The 11,484-nt window shown below is 49.4% G+C and overlaps 2 protein-coding genes across 6 annotated transcripts in view; one reads left to right on the plus strand and one right to left on the minus strand.

The window, feature by feature from the left end:
• The window catches only part of DCAF1 (DDB1 and CUL4 associated factor 1), a 47,170-nt gene extending 43,495 nt beyond the window's left edge, over window positions 1–3,675 (plus strand). For 3 of the 5 annotated variants that reach the window (XM_015641023.2, XM_033517570.1, XM_015641024.2), the window contains one exon: window positions 3,077–3,675. In XM_015641023.2, the coding sequence (XP_015496509.1) occupies window positions 3,077–3,135 (59 nt within the window). In that variant the 3' untranslated portion in view covers window positions 3,136–3,675. Of the gene's footprint in view, window positions 1–2,303; window positions 2,360–3,076 lie in introns of all 5 variants that reach the window. The other 2 variants (XM_015641026.2, XR_004499276.1) reach the window with 2 other exon arrangements.
• A 4,219-nt stretch (window positions 3,676–7,894) lies between these two features.
• Window positions 7,895–11,483, minus strand: RBM15B (RNA binding motif protein 15B; the record flags this gene model as incomplete). Its single annotated transcript, XM_015640487.2, has 1 exon — window positions 7,895–11,483. A coding segment is annotated over one exon (2,280 nt), but the record flags the coding sequence as incomplete, so codon positions are not given.
• Between the last annotated feature and the right edge of the window lies 1 nt (window position 11,484).

Below are 11,484 nucleotides of genomic sequence, written 5' to 3' on the forward strand. Positions count from 1 at the left end.
CTTTCTCTTTTGTAATTGCTTAAAGTGCAAAGCAAACATGGCATTTCTGACTTCACTTCCTTTATTAGATTATTCTGAAGCTAACATAACTTTTGGGATGCAATTTAAATCGTTCTCTTTTTCTGGCATTCCAGAAGTACAGTGATTTGAAAATACAGTGTGTGTGTATGTGTGTATAGAAAGGTCTGAACTTCTTATGTAGCAATAACATTTGGAAAAATACTTCACAAGAAAGAAGATAGTATCAGTCTTGGGATTTGTGACACCAGACTCTGTTCCTTTTTTGCAGCACAATTTTTGAGTATGTGTAGCCAAACCACCTAGTTATTTTTAATTTTCAAGCTCTATAAATGGACATAATATGTTTACCTTAAGTTAAAAGGTTGGTAAAGATGAGTAATTAGAGTGTGCAAGGTGTTTGAAGTCCTGCAGTGATAGATTGATTCCCATCTCAGCTCTCTCATCAGTCTTTGCTGCCAGTGAGCTGGAGGATGAAGCTGGCAGGCTGATCCTTCTGTGGCAATGTAGCTCAGTCATTTTTAAGGACTTGGCCACATGAGGTTGCCAGAGTTATTCTGTGGCATACTATTCAGTCACTGCTGTTCTCTAGAAGGAAACAGGTTTATACTGTAGGGCCATATAGGATATTTTCACAGCTCAGTCATTAATAGTATCTTGCGGTGCAACATTTTGGGGTTACAGGGAAACTCTGTGTCCTAGTAGATGACAGGATCTTTGTGACACAACTCCACTGTTTTTCCTCAGGGAATGCAGGGCCAGAAGCTCTTCAGAGAACACCTGAGGTGCTGTACCTTGAATTATCCAAGGGGCAGAATGGCCAGGATGTTCAGGCCATTTCAGTAACTCTTCCTGGAACAAACCAGGGGCTACTTGACAGGAATTTCAGGCATGCTCTGCAGAGCACTGTGTTATCTGTACATCATTTATGGATAGAGCTACTTGAGCAGAACTTTGATCTGTATGGCTGTGGAACTGCAGCCAGCCCATCCTGTGGCTGTTGGGTTGCTTAGCAGCAATTTTGGGAACTCAGAGCAGGGAGTGAAGCTCTGCCAGGCTGCTGCATGTATGGTCCTTGATGGGTTTGATAAGTGGGGTTCTGTGGCAGCTTCTCTGCGATTTCATTTGACTTCATTCTGTTTCCCACTCAGCAAAGAGCAATTAAAATTTTCCTCTGCTTATGCTTGTTCCAGAATTAGAAGTTGTACTGGCACTGCCAGTATAGCAAGTACTGGCATGGGGTGCATTTAGAGTGTTCCCTACTGTAGATTCTTGCTGTATTGTGGGTGAACCTCCATAACATAGTGAGTGTTTCCAAAGCAAAATAATTCAGGAGAGTGAGTGGCATTGGTCTCTTGTGCTTTAGAAGAGGTTCTAATTCCTTTTTAAAAATAATCCATAGAGAACCTTTTAAGTATGAATTTGTCTTCCTCCCCCTTTGTTACCACTTTGGGGACATTAGATCTGTTTGTCAAAGCAGTTCATGCATTGTGCAGGTCTTTCAAGAGATTGTTGCTGGGCCAGGTGGGTGTAATTTTTGAAATGCGCATGTGACATAGGATTGAAGAAATACATAGAATTCTCACCAGCAGCATAGCTGACTCTTGATTCTGATTCCTGTTTTCTTCCTTAATCTAAAATGGCAACTTCCATGCAGGTCTGTGCAAACTAACTATGCCAAGCAGTTAACTGCAGTCAGATTTACTTGCAGACATAGAGCTCAGAACTGGAAGGTTGTGTGGTGAACTGGGGAATAGTGAGGAGACCCTTTCTCAAAGCTTTCCTCTTCATTAAAAAAAAAACAAACCAAAACAACAAAACCTCTCCCCCCCTCAAACTCCAACTTTTCCAGCTTCTCTTCTTCAGAGTTTCTGGATTTTTATCTCGCCTGTGCTTCTTTCCCTCTTACTGTGTAAGTGTAGCTGCTGCAGCCCTGGCTGGTGTTTTCTAACTCCCCAGCATGGCTGTGGCTGTTCTGGGAGCACTGATGACCCCTCAGCTTGGGCTCAGTCTGATGGATGGTGAGATGGAGCATCCCTTGCTGATCACAGTGGAAAGGCAGCTGGTTCATCTTCAGGGAGGAGGGTTGGGGGAAAGAGTTTGTACCCTCTCTGCTTGCCTGTGATTTTTTTTTTTTCCTAAGGATAGCATCTGAGAAGGGATGAACCTTCCAGAAGGTCTTTCTTACCCTAACAGGCATTTTAGAGATCCACTATTACTGAGATGGCTAAGTGGAAGTCTTGGTGTCTTTTTTTTTTTTCTTTTTAACTATTTTTAACACCCAGTTATCTGCTGCATCCAATGAATTCGCATAAGAAAAAGAGCCAACATCACCTCTAAGGTAAGGCAGGAGCCCTCTTGCTGCCAGAGCTACTACCACTTCCCTCTTGCACAATTGAGGGAGGAGAGGTCTTATGCTTTAAGATTAAAAGCAAGTGTGTGTATGTGTGTGTGACTGCTTCTGGTAAATCCCTTCATGTCTTTGTTCTGTACCACAATGAAGAAAACCAGGAAAAGCACAGTTTTCAGGTCACCTTTAGGAAGTGACCTGTAGTTAAATCCGTTACAGAAACCTCTGAGTTACTAGAGCGAGGTTCTAGCTGGGAGTGTGTGGATTGCTTCCACCTCAGTGGGGTCCAACTCGCTGCATGAGGAATTACCTTGTGCAGATCACACAGAGGCCAGGCTGGTGGAGCTGTACAGCTGTGAGGAATGACTGCCACATCTGTCCAGCCCCTGGTGTGTGAAGAGCTGTTGCCCTTTGTTGTGCACAGGAAGTTGTGCAGGCAGATATTTGCTGGTGTCCTCCCCACCTTGCCAGGGGAAAAACCTGCCAGCTCATAGGAACTGCACTTGTTAAAGCTGCTCTCCTTGAGCCTCTGTTGTAAGCAGGGAAGGAAGGCCCTGGTGCAGATTTCCTGGCTGCTTTTGAGTGGTTTGGAGCACTGATGGTGCTGGTTCTGTCTGTGCTGGGGAGCTGCAGACTCGGGCAGGGGTGACCATCTCCTGTGCCTGGGTGAGTGCCAAACCAGCCATAACCCACGTGTCTCCTTTGCAGCCGACAGCTCGGATAACTCTGACCTGGAGGACGACATCATCCTGTCCCTGAACGAGTGAGGAGCGGCTGATGGGCGGGGTGTGGGCAGGAGGAGACGCTCCCTTCCCGACCAGAGACCAAATTGGAAACCGACTGAGCACCCCAGCCCTGCTTTTCATGGGAAAACCTGAGGATCTCCTGCCGATCCGCTGTGTTGGTTTGAGTCAGTTTGAGGCTCGAGGCTAAGTCTCAATAAAGAGACCTGGGGTTAGGCCTCATTTCTCTCTGCCTTTTTTTCTTTCTTTCTTTTTTTTTTTTTTTTTTTTTTTTTTTTTTTTTTTTTTTTTTAATTTTTCATTTTAGGCTGAGATGACTCTTCAAGGAAACTTCTGAAGATATTTCACAATATATTTTCTTTGTATAAAGTTCTTTCCTAAAGAACAGAAATAGTTTTATAAAAAAAAAAGAAAAAAAAAAAGAAAAAAAAAAAAAGGCAAGTGTTCTAGTAAAGAGGGGAGACCTTTGTATTTCTGTAGTACCTTGTTACCATGGGGTAGGTTTGGGGAGAAAAATTGTTTAAAATTAAAAGAAATTAAAATTTATGCAACTACTAAGTGAAATAAGAGGATCATGGTTTCTAATATTGTTGAGGAGTGAGAATATTTTTATTTTAAATATGATTTTATTTTTAAAAGAGAAGAACTACAGGTGTTAACACCTGCTAATGCACCAGTGTGTTCCAGATGCTTTTGTCCTCCAGGGAAGAGCCCCTGGGGTGTTTGTCAATTTGTGCTGTGGTACCAGCTATAGTGGGAGGCTGAAATCCTGGCTGGGCCTAGTCAGAGCCTGGTATTCCTGAAGACATGGGAATCTGGGATTGAAGTTAGAGCCCTTTTTCTCCCCTCTACCTTTTGTGGTTCAAGTTTTTTAATATTTCTTTCTTTTTTTTTTTTTTTCCCCCTCTTGCCCTCTGTGTGGAAACTGCAAATTGAAGGCCTTTTTCTTTAATGTAAAGTGTATTTATTAAAAAATTAAATACAAATCCCGTCTGTGTGTATGGCTGTGAGTCGTAGCTATGCAAAAGCAGTGCTCCATGTGCCTGCAGGGCTTGGCTGAGAGCAGCCAGGTGGAGCTGGAACCCACCTAAGGAAGGGCAAAGGAAACACAAAAAGGGGTTTGGGAGTGCAGCATGGCCATGGCACAGCAGCTGTGGGTTCCAGTCTGATCCCTTGGGTTGCCTGGAATTCTCAGTGGCATCCTCACCACACTGAGTGTGGGAGCTGGATGATTCTACTGGTGCTGGGCTGTGGTTGTGTGGAGAGGTGCTCTGGAGTGTCCACTGTGGTTCAGGCAGGGAATTCTGCCTCTCCCGCGATGTGCCAGGAGCTGGGAGCAGCAGCAGTGGTTTGGCATTACCCAGGCTGTCCTGTGGCTGTCAGGGCACAGGGAAAATCAGGTGCTCCTGTTAGGGCATGACAAAATGCCCTGCCCTTAGAAGAGGAGGAAGAAACGGCAGTGGAGTGTTTGACTTTGCAGTGCAGCAGCCAACTGCAGAGCTCGGGCCTGTGCTCAGAGCTGGCAGGTGAACGTGCTCACTGCTTGCCTGGACAAGGCCATGGCTGTGCTGTTTATTCCCAGGTGTTCAGATACCATCCACTCACCTTTTAACCCTTTCTCTCTTTTGGCCACTTTCAGAATAGGGTTTGAGGCACAACAGGGAACTGGAGACTTCTCACTCCTTGACACTACAGTTTTCCACCAAGAGCTGCTCATTTCAACTAAGGCTAAAGGTCTTACTGCTTGAAGAGGAAGGATTTCCTTTTTAACTGAAAGAAGGGGTAGCTTTTTTTCCCTCCAGCATTGCATCTACTTAATGCACTTACCCAGGGCTGCTTGTTAATAATTAAAAAGAAATGTTCTGCTGCAACTTATAATGGATAATTGTACCCTACACAGTCAAGAAGGATGAACAAGTCACTACTACAGCATTCAAGACCAGCAATTGGAGCAGCATTCTCATTAATGAGGGGATTGAAAATCGGATATGCCACCCAGCAGCTGTGGAAGTAGCCTCTGCCTTGTCAGAAACCATCCCACCCAACTTCACCATAGCAAAATGTGCAGCTCAGGAGGAGAAAAAAAAAATAAAGCATGTACTCAGCTACTACCCCCAGGGAGCTGCAGTGCCAGATGTCCATATCTTGTTCTGGCATTAAACCCCAGCTGTAATTGGCTGCATCTGCTGCTGGTTTGGGCCTGGGTATTTTGGAGAAATTTATCAGCTAGTTTTGCAAGACAGAACCAAAACAGCTGGGATGGAGCTCCTGTGTATGCTGAGGTGCTGTAAGTATATGAGCCTCCCTCCCCTCCCACCCCTGCCCTAACTCCACTGAACAGAGCCAAAGGGAGTGGGTTTGGGCCTTACCCTATGGGGAAGGAGGCAGGGCCTGCAGGTCAGCCCCCAAAACTGCTGAAGCAGTCCCTGTCTCCTGTCCTGGCCAGACCTGGCCTCTGAAGTTAAATACACACCTGGGGAAGCTGCCTGTACTCCATGATGCTGCCTTAGTTCTGGGGGTCTCACTGAAGAGTTCTTGGGGAACAGGTGATGGCACCAACCTGGGTGCAAAGTGGAGTTCAGAACTGGACACTAGTAAGGGATTATTTTGTTTTTGTCAGGCCATAATTCTGCAACTGCTTGGGATAGGGAGAACTCTCAGCATTTAGAAAATCACCTGCTACCCTGGCATCATGATTTAATCTTATTTAAAAGCATGCTGCTTGGAAAGGATCCTGTAATCTTCTGGAATACTCACAGCACGTGGCTGATCTGGTGCCATACAGTATTTCTTCTATGCAGCAGTTACAGACCCTGGCTTAGGGGGGTGGAAGATTTAAATGTCCTGCCAGCTGGCTAAGACATACTCCTACTTCTGCAGCAGAGGGGAGCAGGGATGATGCTGTTTCCTCCCACAATGTGAGCAGAGGAGCCCAGCACAGCGTGTGCTCTCCTGTCAGCGTGGTCACTGCACTGGGACCCAGTACCTGCTTGGTCCATTTGGTGCCTGACACAGCCTTCCATGGAGCACAGCCTGTGGAGTGCCCTGCCAGCACCCTGGGAGGGAGCAGCACATCCCTGCTGTGCTGGGCTTAAAAAATCTCCCACAGGCCGAGGCTGGGAGAGCAGGGTACAAACCTCACCAAGTGCAGCTATGGGTAATGACTGAGGCTCCTCAGCACTGGTCAAAGCACATCCAGGGCTAGCCCTCGTCCCTGTTTCAGTAGGAAAGACAGCCAGCAACTGCTGTTAAAGAGGCCTTGTGAGACAGAATGTTTGCTGAATGTGTGCTTAGAATAAAAGATGGGGTACCTCAGGCTGAACACTCAGACCAGCCCATCCACCATGTCACACCCTGCTTGAGTTTCAGATCACCCCTGGGGACCCAGACACCAGTACCCTGCCATGATCACCTTACTGCCCCACTGTACCGGGCTGAAAGGCACCATCCTCCCCAAAACAACCCCAGCACTGCCTTAGCCAGCACCTTCCAGCATCACCCAGGGGCTCAGGCCCCCACTCCCCGAATCTTCTCCCCAGAACTGCTGCCCATCCCAGTTTAAGGCCCAAGTCTTTGATGCTGTAAGATCCAGATGCAGTTATTTTGCTGTAACTGCCAACCCTTTTCCAGGTCTGTTTCTCTTGGGATCAGCCTGGATGCAGCTGTTAAGGGAGGGGATGGTGGACACGGGTCTAGGATGGGGCCTTTGGCCTTGGCACAGTGTTAAAGCCATGGTGTGGCTCCCTTGCCTGCTGGGGAGCAGGGAAGGCTCAGGGCATCGTGCCAGACGGATGCTGCTGCTTCTCTCCCAGGTGTTTTTTCTGTAACCCTCCAACTTCTCTTTTACACCTGTTTATTTTGGTAGGAGGGAGATTTGTTGGTCTCACATGCTTACAACCATCAACCATCATTCAAATCTCATCCAACCTTTGTCTTCTAAACAACCCTACATTATTATTTACTTATTTCACAAGGAAAGTGGGAGATGGGGGATTTTGGGCTGGTCCTTGGCTTTGCCAGCAAGCAGTTGCAGCTTTTTTAATTTACAGATTTTTTTTTTTCCTTCCCTTTCCTAACATTCACACATCATAACACACAAAAGGCCATGGCACAGCACGAGCTGCAGCTCCAACTGCCGGGACACCTCCAAGGCAGGATACTCCCACAAAAGGCTCTAATCGCCCTAGGGCCAGCCACGAGGGGTATTTAATAGCACTTGGTTTCAGATAACACTGAACCAACTGTTGACATTTGGCACCGTCTGCGTTACAACAGCATCGGGGACTCGGTCACGAGGGTGGAGTCGGTGTCCCTATAACCGTGTGACACCGGGGCAGCCCAGTGCCACCAGTGCAGGCAGTGGAGCTGCTCATCTGCTCCCACAGCGCATTCCCGGATCCCTGCTGCTCCCAGCGGAGCATTTGGCTCCCCTCCTTCACAGAAAATGCATCAAGTGAAAGGCAACCCCCACCCCCCAGCCCAACAAACCAACCCACGCTTGTTGATATTAATAACCCATCACCAGCTGATGATGTCCCTACATCTGCAGGGTTAAAAAGTGAAAAATAAAATCATTATTAGATTGAGTTATGCTCCCTGCTAAGTGGGTCGTGACACCAATCATACCTGAGAGGAGTTTTAGAAGGGCTTTTGGCAACCCTCAGCAAATGAGCTGCTGGGTCACAGAGATTAGTGCGAGGTAAATCTGGTTCTCCCACGAATTTGTTCACTTGCTTAGCGTGAGAAAAACAATAAAAAAAATCACCTGCAAATCTAAAGAAACTTTAAAATGTAGCATTTTTAATCCCACACAATTTTCTGTAAGTCTGCTAAAATCTACAGGCATCGCTTTGAAAAATAAAAATATCCCCAAACAGAACAGTGTGGATTTTAACTCCAGCTTGGATTTGTTACCACATCCTTATGTTGCTGAGCACTCAAAGGGTCTGGCCTCCCAAGCAACCACCTCATACCACAGACAGCAGAGGTGATGCATCCACCCATTTTAGAGCTCAGATTTTGACCTCCAGTGGTTTCTGTTACAGATCACCTGTGCTAACAGAACACATTCTCAGACAGACATGTTTCTGTCTTTCTTTGTAAGCCTGCAAACAAATTTAAACTTTAGGAAAAAAAAATAAAAATAGCTTGCAATAAAGGATTCCAGGTGGTACAACATGATTGACTGCACATGAGCACCTCCAGCTCACTAAACACCTTCATGCCCCTGGCTTGTCCACATTGAATAAGGGTCCAAGAGGGTCCCCCCTTAAATAACTTTTTTTTTTCCCTTCTGCTTGTTTTTCCTTTTATAAAAATTGGGAACGTCAGACCTTTTTTGTTCTATCCAAGCATTTCTATGACTGAGACATGTACCAGGTGGTCTCAAACCTCACCAACTTGAATACAGGGTCCACTCCTTACCAGCAAACTTTTTGCCAAGTATCAACTAATTTTTTGGTGTGTATGGAAAACACTTTTATTCTTCATCAGGATTTGCTTCCTTGGTAGCTGGCTTCCTGGGAAGCTTCTGTTCTCAAAGAGAGACTCAACAACAAAGCATCCAGACTCAAATTTACGAAATAAAAAGCAAACAGGACAAAAAATAAAAAATAGAGAACCAACCTTTCAGTCTCTGCTACAGCACAAATAACCCCTCTTCCTCTCCCACCTTGAAGGACACATATAAAGATGAAGGAGGTGCTCAAGGTTGGGATCTGAGAGCTGAACTGGGCTGGGGCCTCACCTGGCCTGGCTGCAGCACAGGGAACTCACCCTTCCTGGGCCAGAAGAACTCGGATACCGCACAAGTTTAGAAATCCATCAGTGAACAAGGCTTTACTGACAACTTTTCATACAGTTAAAAAATAAAAATACAGAACAACAGCGGACAGTGTCACATATTAAAAACGAATAAAATGGGCTCTATTTAAAATTTTAATAGATATTATAGGTATTAAAATTAATTAGAAACTAAAAATCTTACCACTTTGGTCAAGGTGTTTTGAGCCTCAACCAAAATGATCAGCCTTAAAAACAACTGGGCTGTGTGACACACAAAGAAAACATGGAATTTGAAAAGACAGTGTGGGCTAGGCAGTGTCTTTGACTATAACTATCACCATATGTTCTTCTTCTAACTTCCCCAATGTCCTTAGTGCTGACTGGAGGTACTGCTGAGAGAACTCGCAAGGAGGGAACGCGTAAAGCATGCCTGTGCTGTCCCTGCCCTTCGCCCCTCCCACGGGCAGGCTGATAACCCCAGCAGCCTGCTTCTGTTTCAAGTAGGAGACCAGATTCCTGAGAAGCCGTCGCTGCAAGCCAGGCTCTACCACAGGGAAGGTCCCCTCGGCCCCTGCCCCTGCCGGGGCTGACTGGGTGGCCAGGAGCACGGCGTAGCCGTTGGGGCTGCCTTGTTTGATGCGCCGGGTGACTTCATCCAGCTTGGGCTGGTCCAGCCGAAGTCTCTGAGCGATTTTGAGCTGCGTCAACTTCCCGCCAGACGAATGGTCTTTGAGGAGTCCGTTGATGACACCCAGGTCTCCCTCCAGGATGTGCATAGAGGTGGGGAAGCAGCTGTTTTTTAGCACAAGAAGCCCATTCCAAGCAAGTTGCAGTGTCTGAGCATATTCTGATAAATTCTTTAGCTTTTTGGTCTCAGATTTTGGCTCCTCGTGAGTTTTTGATTCCGATTCACCAGTTCGATGATTGCGTTCGCTGTCCCTTTTTTTGGGCTGGGGAGCATCGGCTGGCTCGCGATGGGGTTTCTCCTCGGCCGCGTGACGATTGTTCTGGAGGGAGTTGCTCTGCTCTTTCTCGGCTCCGGGTTCTGTAGTGTGATTCTCCTTGCGAGCCCTGTCAGGGCTGCGGTCTAGAGCTGGCCCACTGGCCTTTGTCCTGCTTCTGTCCTCGTAAGGCGAGTGAGTAGTCCTCCCGCGGTCACTGGAAAGACTCCGGCGTCTCCGCCTCTCTTCCCACGGTTTGGGCACGCTGCGGTCGCCGTCGCTGCCCCAGCGTTCCCCGCTCCGGCTGCGCACGGACCGGCTGTAGCTCTCCAGGTTGTTCCTGCGCTCGGCGTTTTTGGCAGGGCTGGCCCAGTCTGCCTCCACAAAGCTCCTGTCTCTGTCCGAGTACAGGAGGTGCGGAGGAGTCCTATCCCGCACCCTCAAGTCTTGCTCCAGGCTCCGGTGCCGACTGTACCCATCAGCCAGTAGCTCGTAGTGCACGGGGAGCGGCGCAGGCTGGTACTGCTGCGGGTATCTCGTCTCTTCTGCTTTGGCAAAATCCACTCGGAGCCTCCTCTCCGGTCCGCCCAAGGGGAAGCCCCTCATCTGCGCGCAGGCGGCCTGGGCAGCGTCCAGGCTCTCGTACTGGATGTAAGCGAAGCTGTCGCCCTTCACGTAGTCAATAGTCCTGATGCTGCCAAAGCGGTCAAACTCCCTGGCCAGGGCGGCCAGGGAAGTGCTGGGGCCAAGGCCCCCCACCCACAGCCGGGTGGTGGGGTTGGCTTTCCCGTAGCCGATTTTGATGGGGTTCCTGCCCACAACGCGGCCTGACATGGCCACCTTGGCCCTGTGAGCCATGTCCAAGTTCTGGAACTTGAGGAAGGCGTAGGCACCGCCCTGGCCACGTGCGGGGCGCTTGATCACCACCTCCTCGATGATGCCGTACTTCTCGAAGGCGCGCCTCAGCTCCACCTCCGACACGTTGTGGTCCAAGTTGCCGATGAAGAGGTTGCGGGTGGCTCTCTGGTCATCCTCTGGCATCAGGTCTTCCTCGGCCACGATGGGGTAACTGTACGGGCGGCCGCGCTCGTCGTACAGCCCGTAGTAATCCAGGGCCCGCTCCCGCTCCCGGGAGAGCCCGATGGCGGCCGCTTCCAGCGCGAAGGCGGCAGCGGCGGCGTGGCGGGGCCGCGGCTCCCGCAGCAAGGGGCTGGTGACCGGCGACAGCGAGCGCTGCTTGTACTGGTAGGCGCTGTGCAGGGGCGGCAGGTACCCCAGCGGCTCCGGGGAGGGCGCGGGGGGCGGCGTGCGGCTGCGCCGGCCCCCGCGCAGGTACACGGGCTCCACCTTGAGCGGCCGGTCGTAGAGGAGCAGCTGCCGGGCCCGGGCGTGCCGCCGGGCGTCGCGGGCGTCCCCGGGGTGTCGGAAGTTCACGTAGGCGACGCGGCCGAGCTCGGGCGTGTGGGAGAGCTTGACACTGATGTCCCCGGCGCCCCCGCCCGCGAAGCGCTGGAAGAGGCGGAACAGCCCGTCCTCCAGCAGCTGGTCGGGCAGGGCCGCGCTCAGCCCGCTCACCAGCAGCGTCTTGTACTCGCAGGAGCCGGGCGGCTCCCCGGCCAGCCCGGCCGAGCCCCCGAGCGGCGCCAGC

The sequence above is a fragment of the Parus major genome, chromosome 12 (assembly GCF_001522545.3).
Source record: "Parus major isolate Abel chromosome 12, Parus_major1.1, whole genome shotgun sequence".
In the NCBI taxonomy this organism is placed as follows: domain Eukaryota; kingdom Metazoa; phylum Chordata; class Aves; order Passeriformes; family Paridae; genus Parus; species Parus major.